Source organism: Bufo gargarizans, chromosome 1, assembly GCF_014858855.1.
Source record: "Bufo gargarizans isolate SCDJY-AF-19 chromosome 1, ASM1485885v1, whole genome shotgun sequence".
Lineage (NCBI taxonomy): Eukaryota > Metazoa > Chordata > Amphibia > Anura > Bufonidae > Bufo > Bufo gargarizans.
The window spans coordinates 553,712,094-553,730,477 of NC_058080.1; the positions used below are offsets into that span (position 1 = coordinate 553,712,094).

General features: G+C 45.2%; 1 protein-coding gene and 1 non-coding gene across 3 annotated transcripts in view; both read right to left on the reverse strand.

The window, feature by feature from the left end:
• The window catches only part of LOC122924487 (E1A-binding protein p400-like), a 153,122-nt gene that overhangs the window by 99,372 nt on the left and 35,366 nt on the right, over positions 1-18,384 (reverse strand). For both annotated transcript variants that reach the window (XM_044275619.1, XM_044275618.1), the window contains exons 6-15: positions 15,698-15,952; positions 14,895-15,080; positions 14,041-14,181; positions 13,189-13,267; positions 11,260-11,309; positions 10,925-10,961; positions 7,736-7,914; positions 7,462-7,639; positions 7,225-7,361; positions 3,631-3,800 (exon numbers count right to left, since the gene is read on the reverse strand). In XM_044275619.1, the coding sequence (XP_044131554.1) occupies positions 3,631-3,800; positions 7,225-7,361; positions 7,462-7,639; positions 7,736-7,914; positions 10,925-10,961; positions 11,260-11,309; positions 13,189-13,267; positions 14,041-14,181; positions 14,895-15,080; positions 15,698-15,952 (1,412 nt within the window). The remainder of the gene's footprint in view (positions 1-3,630; positions 3,801-7,224; positions 7,362-7,461; positions 7,640-7,735; positions 7,915-10,924; positions 10,962-11,259; positions 11,310-13,188; positions 13,268-14,040; positions 14,182-14,894; positions 15,081-15,697; positions 15,953-18,384) is intronic.
• LOC122925300 lies at positions 9,000-9,126 on the reverse strand. The gene has a single exon (XR_006387609.1). It is a non-coding gene; the product is annotated as a small nucleolar RNA SNORA49 (small nucleolar RNA).

Here is an 18,384-nt window from a genome sequence, read left to right on the forward strand (position 1 = left end):
TCATGCACGCGGCCAGCAACTTACCGGCGAGAGAACGACCCCAGTCAGTGAGGGCGTATGCATGGCGCTTGAGGGAAGAAGGCATGCCCAAGGCCGGCAGCGAATCCAATGAGAATGCAGCATACCGCCTATGGAAGGGGGTTATGCACATGGCCGGCTGCCCAGCACCATAACCGATGAAGTGCAGTATTCCGCCTATGGAAGGGGGTCATGCACAAGACCGGCAGCGAATCCAGTGAGTGCAGCATTCCGCCTATGGAAGGGGGTCATGCACAAGACCGGCAGCGAATCCAGTGAGTGCAGCATTCCGCCTATGGAAGGGGGTCATGCACAAGACCGGCAGCGAATCCAGTGAATGCAGCATTCCGCCTATGGAAGGGGGTCATGCACATGGCCGGTATCAAATCCAGTGAGTGCAGCGTTTCGCCTATGGAAGGGGATCACGCACATGGCCGGCAGCGAATGCAGTGAAAGTGCAGCGTTCCCCTATGGGAGGGGGTCTTGCACCAGACCAACACCGTATCTGGTGAGAGTGCAGATTCCACCTATGGAAGGAGGACATGCACAAGACCGGCAACGAATCCAGTGAGTGCAGCATTCCGCCTATGGAAGGGGGTTGTGCACATGGCCTGCAGCGAATCCAGTGAGTGCAGCGTTCTCGTGCACATGGCCAGCACCGTATTCGGTGAGAGTGCAGTATTCCACCTAAGCGGGGGTCATGCACCAGGCAAGCCTGCAGCCCGAGAGAGTGCAGTATCCCGCCTAGGAAGGGGTTGTCATGCACATGGCAGGCACCATAGCTGGAGGGTGACGAATTCTGCCTACAGAAAAAAAGAGAGCGCATGCACTTGGCCAGCGCTGTATCCCGGAGAGGGCAAGAACCACTTAGAAGGGAAATATGCACCAGCCGGGGAGTGCGACACCATGCCGCTCATGGAAGGAGCACGCATACAGGCGGCACTACTGAGATAAGGCTGCAGCGTCCTGCGCAGCGCACAAGAAATCCATTAGTTAACCATTTCATTTATTTCTAAATAAAAATAGCCTCACTGAGGCAGAAAGAAGTGCCACCATACAGGTGCACAGCATAGAAGTAGGGAAAAAAAACAGGGGGGGCGCCGCCGGTACCCGAAGGGTTAACAGCCATCCAACCTGGGAAGGGGCGAGGAGGCGGCGCCGCGATCCCCTGGGGGCGGGGAACCTCCAGGCGGGAAGAATTCGCGCCTGGAGAAGTTCCCGCCCCCTCCAACAGAGGCCGGAAGTTTGCGGCCTAAATTTTCTGCGGCACCCGGCTGACCGGGGCCGCACAGGAAACCGGAGCGGACTGCCTGTACAAACCGGCCGCGGAAGCCCACCCCGCGGACCGGAAGTCAGGGGCCCGGGTGGTGCGCCGGAATGCGGCCCAGTAGGCCCGAAGCCTGGGCCAAAATTTGCGGCGCCCGGCCGACCGGAAGTCGCCGACGGCCGGCCGGAATCGTTGGAGCATCGTGCTCAAGCCAAATGCCGGCCGCGGGAGTCTACCCCGCAGGCCAGAACAGTCGGGGGCCGGGAAGGAGCGCCGGAGTGCGGCCCAGCTCGGAGGTGCGGCCCAGCAGGCCGGGAAGAAGCGCCAGAGGTGCGGCCCAGCAGGCCGGGAAGTAAAAACTCACAGCACTGCCGTCAGGAACGGGCCCCCGGCCCAGAGCAGCGCATCCGTAAGGGGATGGGGGGACCCTGAGACCGGGTTCCCGTGCGGATGCGAGTACAGCGTTCCCAGGAGGGACGCTGATAGGTGAAGGGAGGCGATGTGGCTGCCTATTCGCAGCATTCTGCAGCTAGAATGTCCCATGAAGGCCAGGAAGGGAGTAGAGGGAGCAGGGAGTAGATTGTCGCCCCGCAGCACCCCAGGGGCCAGCCTAGGTCCAGCAGTGACAGAAGGGTCCAGAGGCCCAGTATGGGGGTCAGGCACGCAGGAGACCAGGGTGGGGGGTGGGGGACATAGGGCTGGAGAAGCCACTCTCTCACCATAGTCGTCTTCACCCTCGGTCCATTCCAGCAGGGTCACCCCTTCAGCTACTGGCACCGTAGTGGCAGGACGCTGGAAGAGGGACTTGGCGTGCGGGCGACCCTTGCGCTGGCGGGATGTAGGGGAGCTGGGCTGCCCTGATCCACCTTGTCTTCTGTGGGGGAGGCAGCAGTGCGGGTGACCGGCACTGGCGCAGCTCAACCCCGGGAGAAACAGAGAGGTCTAGTGAGTCTCTGTTGTCCCTGATGATCTGGAACAAAAAGAAAAGAAAAAAGTAAAAATCAAAATTTAAACAAGGAGAAAACAGCCCTGCAGAGCAGGGAGTGTCTTGCCTCCTTGGACACTAAGCAAAAACTGGCAGTCTCTCTCTCCAGGCTGAGGGTATAGCTGATGGAGGAGGGGCTTAACAGCTTTCACTTAGTGTCACGCCTCCTATGGAGATGAGCTATACCCAAGGTCTTCTGTGTCCCCCAAGGAAATTGGGCGAGAAACAATGTTTTGTGCACATTCAATATCCTTGTGAGATTTGTTGAAAGTTTTTCTCTAATATACTGGAATATTTGTGGATATGGCATTATAATATGGATGTCTACAGTTGATACTTTAGCACTCTTACTGCTTTTGTACAATGATTACGCATTGGCTTAAAGGGCATTTGTCAGCAGATTTGTACTTCTAAAACTGGCTGACCTGTTGGCAGCTGAAGGCATCTTATGTTGCTCCCATGTTCATATGTGCCCACATTGCTGAGAAGTTTTGCTGCAAGAAGTTTATCTGCAAATGAGCATCTAGGAGCAATGGGGGTGTTACCACTACTCAGAGGCTCTGCTCTCTCTGCAACTGCACTTTGAAAAGGGCCAGGCATGATGGCATTTACACTGCCCAGAAGCAACGTGGGGTGTTGCTGTTACCTTTAGAGGCTCTGCTCTCTGTCCCTAGGCACTCTGACATGGCCATGCAGTGTTACATGTGATCACACTTGTCAGCCTAGAGGCTGTGGTGCAGAGCTTCTAGGTGTAACAGCAATGCCCCAGTTGCATCTAGAGATCCATTTGCATATATTATTAAAACATAATTTTTTCTTAGCAATGCAGGCACATATGAACATGGGACCAACACAGATGCCTTCAGTTGCCAAGTGCACACGCAACAGGCCAGCTACTTTCATAGGTACAAATCTGCTGACAGAAAACTGACATGGACTTTCAAAGGACCACCTGAGGGGAGGAGGGGTATAGACTGTTTCTTTTGGTCTTTTATAATATGTTTTCGAATTTACAGTTGTGTTTTGAAACTGGAAATTGTTGTTTGGTGCTTTAATATAATAATTTTGAAAAAAAAAGATTTAAAAAAAAACAGAACAAGAAAAAAAAACACATGCAGAAATTCAAATACACTCCCATAGAAACATAAAGACCTAAAAACATATACAAGTATATTCTAAAAATCGTAGTTCCCATTCTCCACAATGAACTCTACTAATGGGAAATCTGGCTGATATGAGTGCTTATTCTGAGAAAACCTGAATTCCTGGAGCAATTTAGAGCAAACAATACTTCAGCCCGATAACAATATAACAATTCAGGCAAGTAATTATATTTTCATCAATGCAGACAAACACAAACCTTGGCAGATTTAAGATGGCTTCCCAGTGCTTCTCATTAATGTTTCGGAGCTGATTGACTTCATCCAGGACCAAATATTTCCACCGCATCTTCATAAAAGCCTGAAGTCCCTTGAACAGCTGCTTGTAAGAGGTGATGCAGACATGGAAGTTGTTGGGCTCCTCCCATCTCTAAAATAAACAAATTATAAATAAGTTATATGACTGGCTTTAGTTATAGATACAAAAGTAAAGTGTTCTGTGAAAGCCTCAGAGGTTTGTTAGAGAACATTAGTGATCAAACAGCATCAGGAAAACCAAGGAACACACCAGACAGGTCAGGGATAAAGTTGTGGACAAGTGTAAAGCAGGGTTAGGATATAAAAAAATAATAATAATTACATAGCCAGTCTCTGAAAATCTCACTGTTCAAGCCATCATCCGATAACGGATGGAGTATGGCACAACTGCAAACCTACCAAGATACGGCTGTCCACCTAAACTGACAGCCCAGGCAAGGAGAGCACCAATTAGGGTCCATTCACACATCTGTAGTGTATTGCGGATCCGCAATACACTCGGCAGGCACCCCCATAAAACTGCCTATTCTTGTCAGCAATTGCGGACAAAAATAGTACATGTTCTATTTTTATCCGGAGCCGCGAACCAGAAGATCGGGGGCGCACTCCGGAAATGCGAAAAGCACACTGTGTGCTGTCCGCATCCATTCTTGCCCCAATTTGCGGAACGGATGCGGACCCATTCTACAGACGTCTGAATGGACCCTTAGAGAAGCAGCCAAGAATCCCATGGTCACTCTGGAGGAGCTGCAGAGATCCACAGCTCAAGTGGGAGAATCTGTCCACAGGATAACTATTAGTTGTGTACTCCACAAATCTGGCCTTTATGGAAGAGTCGCAAGAAGAAAGCCATTTCTGAAAGCAAGTCATAAGAAGTCATAGTTGCAGTTTGCCACAGGCCATGTAGGGGACACATGTGGAAGAAGGTGCACTGGTCAGACGTGACCAAAATGGAATGTTTTAGCCTAAATGCAAAATGTGTGGCAGAAAACGAACACTGAACATCACCCTGAACACAGCCATCCCCAGAGTAAAACGTGGTGGCAGGATTATGCTGTGGGGATGCTTTTCTTCAGTAGTGACACAGAAGCTGGTCATAGTTGATGGGAAGATGGATGGAGCTAAATACAGGGCAATCCTGGAGAAAAACCTGGTAGAGGCTGCAAAAAACTTGGGACTGGTGCAGAAGTTCACCTTCCAGTAGAAATACGACCCTAAACATACAGTCAGAGCTACAATGGAATGGTTTAGAATAGATCAAGGCATATTCAGGTGTTAGAATGGCCCAGTCAAAGTCAAGACCTAAATCCCATTGAGAATCTGTGGCAAGGCTTGGAAATTGCTGTTCACCGACGCTCTCTATCCAATTTGACTGAGCTTGAGCCATTTTGCAAAGAAGAACGGGCAAAAATTCCAGCCTCTAGATGTGTAAAGCTGGTAGAAACATAGCCCAAAAGACATGCAGCTGAAGGGGGGACTGAATACAAATGCATGCTTTACAGATTTTTTATTTTGATCCAAAACCAGGTGCAGATCTCTCCATTATGCCTTATGTCTGTGAAGGCTCCAATCCTGATTTTGGTTCACAATCACCGATGGAAATCACTGACCGAACACGGATGTGTGAATGAGGCTTTATATGCAGATCACTTTGGAAAGTGGCGCGTCTCACCAAATGTCACAAAATTTGACCAAATGTTACAGAACACGCCACAACTGACATGAATTGCAACTTTTTTACGGCACACCATTGACGTATCTGATTTGATAAATGTCCTCCTTTGTCTTTTACCTAGTCCAAACCCATTTCCAGCTACAGAACAGCTGAGTGAAGGAGCCTGACACATCACACTGAACAGGCAGTTAGAAGGGCTTAACCACACTGACTGAAGTGCAGGCAGATCGATGTGTGTGCACTGCTATAGGAGTCCCTGACCTTGGTCCCCACAGCCATGTTCTCTCCCACTCCCATGAAATCTATCATCTGCCTTCCTGCCTTGTTCATTCCCCTCCAGCTAACCTCATTTACCCACGGAGACAGAGCTCGGCAGTGCAGAGAAGTTGTAAAGGACCTGTAAGGACCTGAGTGATGTCACCATATGGGAGGAGCTCCGGTGCTGTGTATGCGGCGTTTCCCTCTAAGTTGTAAAATACTAGGAGTTGTAGTTATTTCCTTATACTATCTCCTTGTAATGTCCTCTGATATCCCTTAATAGGATGCTGGAAATAATGAGAGTTGCAGTTCTCTCCTATTATATCCCTCACCATGTAAAGGTCACTGATGCCCCATAACAGTCTGGACATGCTGAGGTTGTAGTTCTTTTATCTTATACCCATCTCCCTATATTGTCTACTGAAAAACCATAACAGTTTGTAAATGCTGAGAGTTGTAGTGCTGTCCTTGTTTTAAGCAGCGCCTGACAACAGTCCATTTTTGTAGCATCTTCAGAGGATGCCACTGTATGACATCTGTCTGAAGCACGTCATTGGACAAAAACGTCAACACAGCCTTAGACTCTTGAGTAATGACTATCACTAGAGAGGAAAATCTGATCGATGGGTTTCAGTCAGAACAGGAATTTTCTCCATCACTGACTGTCACTACAAACCACTGTCTAGGTTATATTTGTATATATTTGAGTGGGGAGGGCCATTTACTATTGGTAAATTTAGTATTCTGCAGTCTACTACAGCTCCACATGGTGGTAACCTAGCTTTCCCAGACACCTGAAGGGCAATGTTTTACAGCTTCACATGAGTGCAACCAAATCTATTTGTACCATTAGTAACTAGGAGGTTCCTTCCAACTAAACAGCTATACTCACAGAGAGCGGAAGAAGTAGACATGGCTGCCGCCTGAGTGAACAATACATTGCTTTTCTAGTTTACTTTTCACGGTCTGCAATTCTGATTTCTAACGAAACAAGAGCAAATACCAGACACCTAAGGAGATTAGGTTACCTTTTATTGCTTGTTCTTTTTGGTGTTCGGATTCTGGCTTTAGGGTACTTTCACACTTGCGGCAGGACGGATGCGGCAGGCTGTTCACCCTGGCGGATCCGTCCTTCCGCTGTTTCGCCACTCCGTCCCCATTGACTATAATGGGGACGGGGCGGCGCTCCGGCGCAGTACAGCAGTTCACGGTCAGAGGCGTTCATGTGCTGTTTTGCATTGCATGAAATTTCTGCGACTGAAAATCCGTTCCATTCACCTGAATAGGGCTTGTGTAAGTCCATGTGCTTCCCACCAAAACAATGCCAATCAGAATGGAGCAGGTTTTTAGTCACAGGCAAATTCTTTAATAAATTATGCTGTGTGTGAAGGCATCCAAATTGAGCAAAAAATAAATAAAACTTGTTTTAATTAAAAAAAATAAAAAAAAATGATTGACAGTAGGCAAACTCCCATTACCCATGCCGATCAGATGACTGAAGTAGAATGCAAGATTTTTAGTACAAAAGGAAGCCTTCACCCATTTCAACTCCACTCACTGCAGAACAAAGATGGCGCCAACGTATTTTATGAAGATATTTTACCTGTCTCTTTCTTCTGAGCTCCCTCTGGCTTCCAAAATACAAGAGCAGTTTAAGTGACGGACACCAGCGTTTGAGCTCCAACTCCCACTTTAAAACGTTACAACTTCGTACAACAATCAAGTGCGGACCCCAGACTCCTGAACAAGAAAAACAAAATATCGGAAAGAATATAGGGAAAAGCCAATACTTGCCAATAAAACTAAAAATATGAATATAAAATAAAATATGATTTCTCACCTTCGCTGCTAGCCAGATGTGCCAACAGAGCAATAACCTGGACATTTTTGCCAAGTCCTCCTTCATCTGCCAGAATCGCATTAAGATTCTTTTTGTACTGTCGTGCCAACCAGTCGAATCCAATCATCTGATAATCACGAAGCTTGCCATGAAGTAATGGTGGTGGACAGGTTTTTACCTGCGCATACATTTAAGCACATAGAAGTAGTTAATGTATTGTTTTGCCCTGTTTCTGCATAAAGGGTTTGACTACTGAAGAAAATAAAGTACTCACAGCTCCAGAGATGCGCGAGCTGCCACGAGGCAGTAAAAGTTCTGCTGCGGCAGCCACCTCTGCAATGTCACGATTGGGTTTTCTTGCACCCATTTGGGCGGCACTACCCCCATCCACAGTCAGAAGAGTGTCAATAAGAACTACCGACCTCTGGGTGAAATCCGAGTTTGTGTAGCAATCTAAACAAAGATGGAAAAACAATTATTTTTTTGTACTGTTAAATGACTTCCTTTATTTTCTGTGTCAGTAACTTAAAGGGGTTCTCCAGGAAGAGATATTGATGGCTTATCCCCAGATCGGCAGGGGTCCCAGGAGTCTTAAAAGAGGACAGTGCTCAGCGAGTGCTGCAACCTCCTTCTTAGGCTAGTGGCATCACCGTACATTGGACTCGTGGCCTACTTCGAGTTAATGGGGCTGAACTGCAGTAGCGATGTACAGCGCTGTCCTTGGCAAGCTGTGGCACTCACCAGAGCTCCAGTGAGCATCGCAGCTCTCTATAATAGCTCATCATCAGGAGTGCCGGGACTCAGACCTCCGCCAACGCGATAATGATGACCTATCCTGAGGACAGGTCATCATTATCGTTTCCCAGATAATCCCTTTAAGTGAACACAAATTTAGCGTATATATTGCACTGCTGAAAAGCTTGGACACCATGTACAGTGCATTACATAAAAGCAAAAATCAATTGCAACAAAATGATTTCCAATTTAACTATTAAATGCAAAACTTTTCACACCTTAGGCTACTTTCACACTGGCGTTTTGGCTTTCCGTTTATGAGATCTGTTCAGGGCTCTCACAAGCGGTCCAAAACGGATCAGTTTGGCCCTAATGCATTCTGAATGGAAAATGATCCGCTCAGAACGCATCAGTTTGCCTCCATTCCGTCTCCATTCCGCTTTGGAGGCGGACACCAAAACGCTGTTTGCACGAAACTGAGCCTAACGGATCCTTGGCTTCCAAGACTGAACAGAGGAAGGCACACTGGCATCCGGTCAGAAGCTCCTCAATATACGTCTGTGCATTCTACTGAGCGCAGTCCAGCCTCGGCCTGAACCGAAGCTGCTCAAAGGTGATTTTCAGAAACGACTGGGTCAATACAACATTTTCATCAGGGGTTCTGTCACCAGTTTATCCTGCCTTCGAATAGGGCAGCATAAAACCAGTGACAGATTCGGCATCACACTCAATAGTCCTATGTTATATATTGCTGATAGCCAGAAGGTCTTTGTCATATTTTAGTGGGTGAGAGAGAATATCAGCGTGTATGCTTACATCCAGTCCCTTGGAAAACAACTCTCCAGTTACTGAATAAATGCAGTTACTTTATCCTCAATTAATGCCAGGGACAGTATGGACAAGAACAACCCTGGAGTAAGGATGAGGATTTGTACATGAATTCAACATTTTCCACAATTACGAAATAAGATTATTCTGATGCATAGTGACAATGCTCGGGGAATAATAAAATTAACCATGAAGTCTGCAGCTTGTAAAGGGGTTCTCCGAGAATAATGACTTTTTACCAAGTGTCCACAGCCTGCCTCCATCAATAGAAGATACCTGCTCCTCACCACCTCTGCCGTTAGGTAATAATCTTCTATTGGTGGAGGCAGGCTGCGGGCACTCGGTAAAAACATTATTCCCGGATAACCCCTTTAAAGGGCATCTGACAGCAGATTTGCACCTATGACACTGGCTGACCTGTTGCATGTGCATTCGGCAGCTGAAGACATCTGTGTTGGTCCCATGTTCACACGTGAGGAACACCACAGGTGCCTTCATCTGTCAAGTGCACATGCTACAGGTCAGTCAATTTCATAAAGCACATATATGACAGATGCCCTTTAAAAGTACTGCTAAAGTAACATGCATGCTCCCTAAAGTGGGTCAGAAATCCCAGCGCCGTACAGCTATGGCGCTGTGTACACCCGGTCCCTGACCAAAATCTGCACGGCAGGCATCCATCTTTCCTACGGGCACAGGGAGGTTTTTCCGCCCCCTGCAGCCCTGATCGCTGCCATTGGCAAGTTTCAATCACAGCTCCAGATGGTTTTTTAACCATTCATGGAGCTGCAGGGGTGGGGGGTTGTACAGGGGTGACTGTTGCTGAACTAGTCAGCACCTGTTTCCCCAGAGGTCAGGCAGGGGACACCCGTGTTTGGCGTCCCCTGCCAGTGCTGCGATTGGCTGGAACAACGCTCCAGCCAATAGCAGCGCTATAACAGGACAGGAAAGGGATGAACCTCTCTGCAGGCAGCCATTCTAGCTGGTGACAGCGTGCAGATAGGTTTTGTCCTTATCTGTGCTGCTTGTTGGGACTTGTGGTGCATCACCACAGCGATTTGACCTTTTGCTGCTAAAAGAAAAAACATCTGCAATTGCTGCTCTCATTTTTATTAATTTTTTTCAGCAGTTCCAGATGCCTAAACCACCCTCCATCCCTGTCCCTTCCTTATACTAGTTTTTGCACGCATTGCTTGATCTGTGTGCGTGCGTGCTGCACAGCACAGATCAGTAGTGTGATTGTTTACATCCGCACATTTTGCGTTTTTTTTGTGTGAAAAAAGACCTGCAGTTAGTGGTAGTTTTTATATATAAATTTTCACGAACACACCAGCTGAGTGCGTACATTTTGCAACCACTTGAGCACCGATCAAAAAAATCCAGAAAATACTTTTTTTGTATAGAAAAGACCTTTTGTTTGACAATTTTTTTCTCCTAAAATTTTATTAAATAGGCCAAAAAGATAAAAGTGCCAAAGATAATAAAAGTGAAAAGATAATAAAAGTGGCAGTTATTAGAAGACAATTCTTTGTGGAACACCTCAAAATACCCAAAGACCAAAATCTCCAAAAGGCTTGTTCACACACAGAATGTTTGCTGCAAATTTCCAACGGCAACATTCAGCACAGTAGAAAAACTGCAGCAGATTGTAGTCATGAAGCAGGTTTTGAATTCACCAACAGATGCAAGACAAATACAAACTCCTCAGGCTTTCAGGCCAATTCTACAGCACATTGATTCTGCTTTGTATTAAAATAAAGAAGGGAAAAGCAAAATCAAGCATGCTCTTCTGCATCTCAGTAAAACACTGAAATACTGAGGGCAACAAAAGAATTTCATGTAAACGCATTTGATATGTACAAAGGTTTTCAAGTATTTTATTTGGAAAAACAACACTCACCTTTCGGCTTTAAAACTGTCCTTACGGCAGATGGGTCCTGAAAAAAGAAATAACAAATCATTGTCACTACTAGGATTTATATGGTGGTTTATGGATCACATTAACTTATAAACAGCAAAACTGCTAAACCAATTTTAGAAATGCACCCCATGAAAAAGTGGCCACTTCTACATTTCTCTCTCACTTGTAAGCATAACAACAGGGCCAGGGTTAGTACTATATAACAATAACAAATGATGAAGTTTAGGGGGGGGGGGGAGGGTTTCGGTTATATGAGCTTTTTCTTTGATGGAGACCTTGAGCATTAAGCAAAGACAGTATGCTTCGTTACTTACCAAGCCTTGATCCACTTTAACTTGTAGCTCTGCCTCTTTAAGTTCCTGGCCTGAAAGCAAAGATGGATAAAACTGTAATTGATAGTTTCCTTCCATCAATATTGTAAGTAACAGTCTTCCATAAAAAGAATATTGAAGCCACTGTAAATGTTAGAACTGATACATACAGCATGCACACCTTGTAGAGGATAATTACCAATAACGATGTCACAGGACTAACCTGTTAATGGGGCACAGGTTAGGACCATTGGGGTTGTTGGCTCTTAGGGCTGTTTCACACGAGCGGATGCCATGCGTGACATCCGCTGCGTGAATGACAGCCAAAACCCGATGCGGACAGCAGAAGCACGGAGCATTAACATGATTGATAATGCTCCGTGCCCCTCTGTGATCTCTTTACTACGAAATCAGTGACAACTTTATCTCACTGTGATTTCGTAGTAAAAAGATCACAGAGAAGCACGGAGCATTATCAGTCATGTTACTGCTCTGTGTTTCTGCTGTCCGGGTCTTGGCTGTCATTCACGCAGCGGATGTCATGCACGGCATCCACTCGTGTGAAACAGCCCTTAGGCAGGACAACCCCTGTAAACGGCCACCTATATAAGTCCAGCATTCTCTGCTAATTTCTTAGTATATCCTTATATGATTCAGATCTTTAGCAGCACAGTCTTCCCAGGGCTCTTTATGTTAAAATAATAACTCTCTTAGATTTGGTGGAAGCCTTAAGACGTTGAGAATTATGTATTTTAAGTTTTTTTTTAAACCTTGTATTTCCATCTCTTGTGGAATGTCTCTGGTCTGGACCAGACAACCGCTTTAAGATACCGTTATTTTCGCTCCATAAGACGAACCCCCCCCCCCCCCCCCCAAGCTGGAGGAGGGGCCGGTGTCATGCAAATGGGGTCACTGCACTCCAGCCCCGCCGCTCACTCACTGCTTTATTGCTTAAACCTTTTATAATAATAACTTTCATTGAAGTTCTGATCCCCAGCCCCATCTGTACTACTTACTAAATGTCCTGTAGCAGGCAGAGCAGGGCGGGCAGCCGGCTGTAACTCACTGACATCACAAGCCTGCGCCACCTACTTCATTCATAAAGTAGGCGGCGCAGGCACGGGACGTCAGTGAGTTACGGACGGCCGCCCTGCTCTGCCTACTACAGGACATTTAGTAAGTAGTACAGATGGGGCTGGGGATCGGAACGTCAATTAAAGTTATTATAAAAGGTTTAAGCAATAAAGCAGCGGGTGAGCGGCGGGGCCGGAGTACAGTGACCACACCGGCCCCGCCACATTTGCATGACACCGGCCCCTCCTCCCTCCCCCCCTTCCACAGGTTTAGCTATGGTATATCTGTGCATGCCACTATTATGGGGTGGGGGATGTGTGGGTGACACATATATAGCAGTGCCATTGACAGATCCACCCCCCATAACAGTGCCATTGACAGATCCACCCCCCATAACAGTGCCATCCACAGATCCCCCCCATAACAGTGCCATCCACAGTTCCCCCTCCATAACAGCGCCATCCACAGATCCCCTCCATAACAGCGCCATCCACAGATCCCCTCCATAACAGCGCCATCCACAGATGCCCTCCATAACAGCGCCATCCACAGATGCCCTCCATAACAGTGCCGTCCACAGACCACCATTAGTTCAAAACCCACACCTTTTGGTTAAAAAAATTTTTTTTTCTTATTTTCCTCCTCAAAAACCTAGGTGCGTCTTATGGGTGAAAAATGCGGTATATAAAGAAACAACCACCCAAAACTGCACTGAGAGGTGGTCTGCACAAAGAAAACTACCAGCATACTATATGGTGGAACTGAAAATCTGTCACTGTAAATCTGGTTTGGATAAGAAAGTGGTCTTTAAATTATGTAATGAGGGAACTTTCATGCACAGACATTGCAATCAATTACCTTTTTGTGTTTTATGTGGTACATGGAAGACTTTCCTCCTCTTCTGCTGCAACTGCACCTGTAGTTTTATCTCCACTACCTGATCGTAAATTAGCAAAAAATAAAATGGGTTCATTTCATTTCATTTTTTTTTATTTGAGCAACAACTTGTGTTTACATTCTTATTTCACTTATCCAGAAAGTCATTGGACAGCAAGTCCATAACTACATAGCTTCCTTGGCTCAATTCTTTTTCCAATAATACAGTATGTTCACACAACACTATGCCAGTACTAGAATAATGTGTCCAGGTAGAAGTGTGGTTCCTGGCGGAATAAGCCTAACATTTAACACATTGGGCAAAAGGCAATTTATGAAGCAACCATTACTCTTAGAGTAATTTCACACTGGCGTTTTGGCTTTACGTTTCGGAGATCCGTTCAGGGCTCTCACAAGCGATCCGAAATGGATCAGTTTTGCCCTAAGGCATTCTGAACGAGAAAGGATCCACTCACAATGCATCAGTTTGCCTCAGTTCTGTCTCCATTCCGCTCTGGAGGCGGACACCAAAACGCTGCTTGCAGCGTTTTGGTGTCCGTCTGACGAAACTGAGCCAAATGGATCCCTCCTGGCACACAATGTAAGTCAATGGGGATGGATCCGTTTTCTCTGACACAATCTGGTACAATAGAAAACGGATCCGTCCTCTATTGACTTTTAATGATGTTCAAGACTGATCAGTCTTGGATATGTTAAAGATAATACAAACGGATCCGTTCTGAACGGATGCAGACGGTTCTATTATCTGAACGCATCCGTCTGTGCAGATCCATGACAGATCCGCACCAAATGCGAGTGTGAAAGTAGCCTTACCTGCTGCATATTTGACCAGAAGTGCTGGATCTCTTGTGCCGCAAGCCATGCTATGCGTCTCAGTTTGTCTTCACCTTCTTTCTTGACCCTGGCATCATTCTGTTCTTTCTCAATTAAACGTCTTGCTGCTGTCCTTGCCATCTACAAATAGTCATCCATTATCTTAAAGTTAATACGCCATCCAAAGAATACACGAGCAACACATGAAATACGAACTCTAAGAATGGTATGCTGCCATGCACAGCACTACAGCTTCTAAGATGTTTTAACACCACATCAGCCCTACTTCCAGTGACTACACTGGGAAAAATCAACCAACATGTACACCCAACATCTAGCCACAACATATGCATCTGTTTGTCATACAGCTACATACACTGCTTATTGGTTTGAACACATGCTGCGTGCACAGAAAAGGTTGACCAAGTTGTATGTATTTCATTATACCAGAGAAATTCCTTCATGAGACCTCAATGTCCTCGAACAGATTTACTCCAATTACTATAACTGTGTATTGTAATTTACAAGGATATATATGAAGCGTTTCCATTAATAGCACAATTATATTATATTAAAAGAGAGTCTGTCAGCTCCCAAATCACTTCCAAAGTAAGTATGGGGCATGCGCCTATTTAGAAACACGCCTTTCTTTCTAAAATCTGTCCCCGAAATAATGAGAAACCATTATTTTTATTTGATATACAACTAGATTTCCAAATATTTCAATTTTTCTAGCAACCACTAAAGTCTGATCAATGCATAAGAATTGAAAATCTTAGGCCAGAGACTGGGAGTATGAGGGTATCATCCTGTACAAGACTGCAAATGCTTCTGTTCTCATATGCTTGCAGTACCTTCTTAGCGCTAGCAATTTTCCACATTCTTTCTTGGGCAAAGTCTGCAGCCATCCACTGCATCTCCTCCAACAAGTAATCCCAGTGGGACCTGGCTCTTGAAGGTTCCATTAGTTTTGGTAGTCTTCTCAAGGACCACAGGCCTTCCTTTCGTAGCTCTGTTATTCGCTGGTCGATATGGCTTTCCTGTAACACAAAGGTACACCAGTCATCATCATCACTAGTGACCACTGACATGCTATAGCTATGCGAGTCCAGTTATTAGGAGGTATGCGTTCCTAGATGATTACAGTATTAAAACAAAATCTTCATAAGATGACCATATGGATGATACATCAGTGGAAGCAGCTCATTTTATACATTTTTACATTGTGATCTTGTAGACAAATATTCCTCGGTGGTCAGAAAACTAGTTGCAACATTGGGCAGCACGGTGGCTCAGTGGTTAGCGCTGGGGTCCTAGGTTTGAATCAGACCAAGGACAACATCTGCATGGAGTTTGTATGTTCTCCCCGTGTTTTTTCTGGGTTTCCTCCCACACTCCAAAGACATACTGATAGGGACCTTAGAATGTGAGCCCTATTGAGGACAGTTGGATGCTAATGTCTGTAAAGCGCTGCAGTATATAGTAGCGCTATATAAGTGCGTAAAATAAATAAATCGACAAATACTGTTAATTATCATCTGCATGATGGTGTTTGCTTGCCACAAACATCATATTCTCTATATTGTGCCACACAAATCATAGAATAGCACGTTCTCACAATGCAGCAATATGCAATATTGAACATTGCTGAATTTACCTGTTCCAGGGGTTTGGACACTTCTTGCTGATTATCCTCTGTAATTAGTACTAACGAGTCCTGAACTCCGGAATGCAAAGGGGACTTTGATGAGGAAGGGGAGAGTACTCTGCTGGCCCCTGGAGACAAAATCCCCTTGGGTGAGCCATGTACAGGAGGGGGAACAGAGTCTGGAAGGCAGGCTGGAGTAGGAGGTGACGAGGGAGTGAGAACTGTGGATTTCCCAGCGTCAGAGCCTAGTTTTGATGAAGAAACCTGTGGCACGAACATGAAGCAAGATAAAATAAATCAATAAAATTATACAGAAACGTAATAAAATAACTTCTGCAGGATCAAGGAGATTTTCCATGATTTTATTATGTTATATTATACATTCTTGTATTATATTTTGCTATATTTTTTTAAAGGGGTATTCCAGTAGAAAAAAAAAGTCTCATTGCTATCAAATAGTTAAAAAAACAACACAAGCATATACTCAGTGGTGGGGGAGCCACAAGGTGATATTCTGAAGGTGCCGGAGCTTCCGCTGCGTTCCACTGCCTGATGTAGATCATGGCTGGGAGTGCGGCTGAGGCAGGTCATTGCTGCAGCCAGTGACTGGATGAGTGGCATCGCAAGCCATTTCCTGCTGTGTCGGGGCAGTCAGTCAGTTAAAGGCTAATTTCTTTTTAGGATTGCATTTTACTAATTTTGGGCTAAAAATTATTTTTTCAATTGGTCTTTATTAAAAATATTGAGCCATTCTGTTACAAAGGGTTAACTGTTTTTCTAGCTGTGTGACTGGTACTTTTTACTTTCACGTTCTGCCAGTCATCTAATAAATCTTCTCTCTAAATACGTTTTTATGACCTTTTGGTAATTTTAAGTATTACACAGACGGATTGAACAACTGGGGAATGACAAGTTGAATATATGCTCATTTATTTATCTTTTTTAACCGTGTGATATAGTCATTAGACTCTCTCCCTCCCCCCCCCCCCCCCGGAATACCTCTTTGAAGGGAACTTATCATGTTGAACATTGTGCCTGAGCTGCTAGCATCATGTTATAGAGCAGAAGGAGCTGAGCAGACTGACCGTTTTATATATAGCTTCCTATCCGTGATTGACAACCTTCCCTCTATGACTGGGAATACAGAGACAGCTGTCAATCACCGATAGGACCGCCTCCTTGACATGGGAACAGGAGTATAAATGAGACTCTTTTTGCATAAAACTATATGATCAATCAATCTAGTGACAGGTTCCCTCTGTATATATTTTTTTTTTTTTTTTTTTTCTTATTTTTTTTTTTTTAAAAGCTTTATTAAGTATGTAAAATTGTTACATATAATTTTGGTCTTAGAAAAAGGAGGAGCAGGCCTCCGATGTACATACATTGTTTAAGTAACAATAGCTGGTAGAACATTCAAAACATATCAACACATAAGGATGTATGTTAACAGAGCAAATGTTAAACAACAATTTAGTAGATGGTGTCCGTGGACAGAACGGAAGTAAAGGGCCAAAATCGGAGGATTGTCTAAGAAGATGGGGGGGGGGGGGGGTGTATGATAGAGAAGGCATTTTAATGAAAACCTCTAAAGGATCTCCATTTCTCCCAAGTGGCTAGGAATTTGTGGTGGGTCCTGTTTTCCCATGCTGCAAGCTCTTCGAATCTGTATATAGTATCGATTTTGTTAAACCAATGGTCTAGAGAGGGGGGATCTTTTTTTAGCCATTGTGTCGGGATCAAGAGTCGGGCCGATATAAGAAGGAGTTTGAGGAGGGGGGAGGGGATTTCCGTGTGATCCGGAGGTAGACCTAATAGGGCCAATGAAGGTGAAAAGGTTATATTTGAGTCACAGATTTCATTGCTTTTTTTAAAAATCTTCCTCCACCAGTCGGAGATCAAGGGGCATGACCACCAAATGTGGAACATGGTTCCGCGATCCTTTTCGCACCTCCAGCAGTTATCTGAATTACCGTCTCCGTATCGACATGTGATATCAGGCGTTTTGTACCATCTGGTTAACACTTTGTACCCATTCTCCTGAATTCTAATACATCTTGACGAGATATGTGGTGTTCTGAATAATATGGAGAGTTCTTCAGGTGAAAAATGTACATTTAGGTCCTTTTCCCATGAATTTATGAAAGAGGGCTTAGGAGGTAGGATAATTGTACTAATGTATCTGTAAATTGAGGAAATGGGTTTCCTCGGGGGGGAGGAGTTATGGATAAGGCTTTCAAACCACGTAAGGGGTCTGAGGAGAGAGGACACAGGGATGTGTTTATTTATATAGGTCACCAAAAAAGAGAGCATATGAGGGAAGGACTCGATTCCCGGTAATGAGGAGACAAGGACCTCTCTGTCTAATGCGCCTCCCACGCTCCTATGTAATAAGGAGAGGATGGGGATGTCTGATGAGCGAAGGGCTTTGGGAACACTTTGTATGAGTTCTAAGGGAGCTAAGCTGATTATGTCTCTGATCTGTATAAGAGGGGAGGGGGACGGGAAACCCCATTTCGAATTTTGGAACCATCTCCAAGTTTCGACAGTAGCTAATGTCAAGAGGTTGTGTTTAAAGAGTAATAGTATATTAATATGGGGATCTACCAAAAGGGCTCTGAAGGTTGTAAGATGAGGAGGGGTTTCCATGCTAATCCATGATTTGTTGTCAGGTTTCCGAAACCAATCCAAGGCTC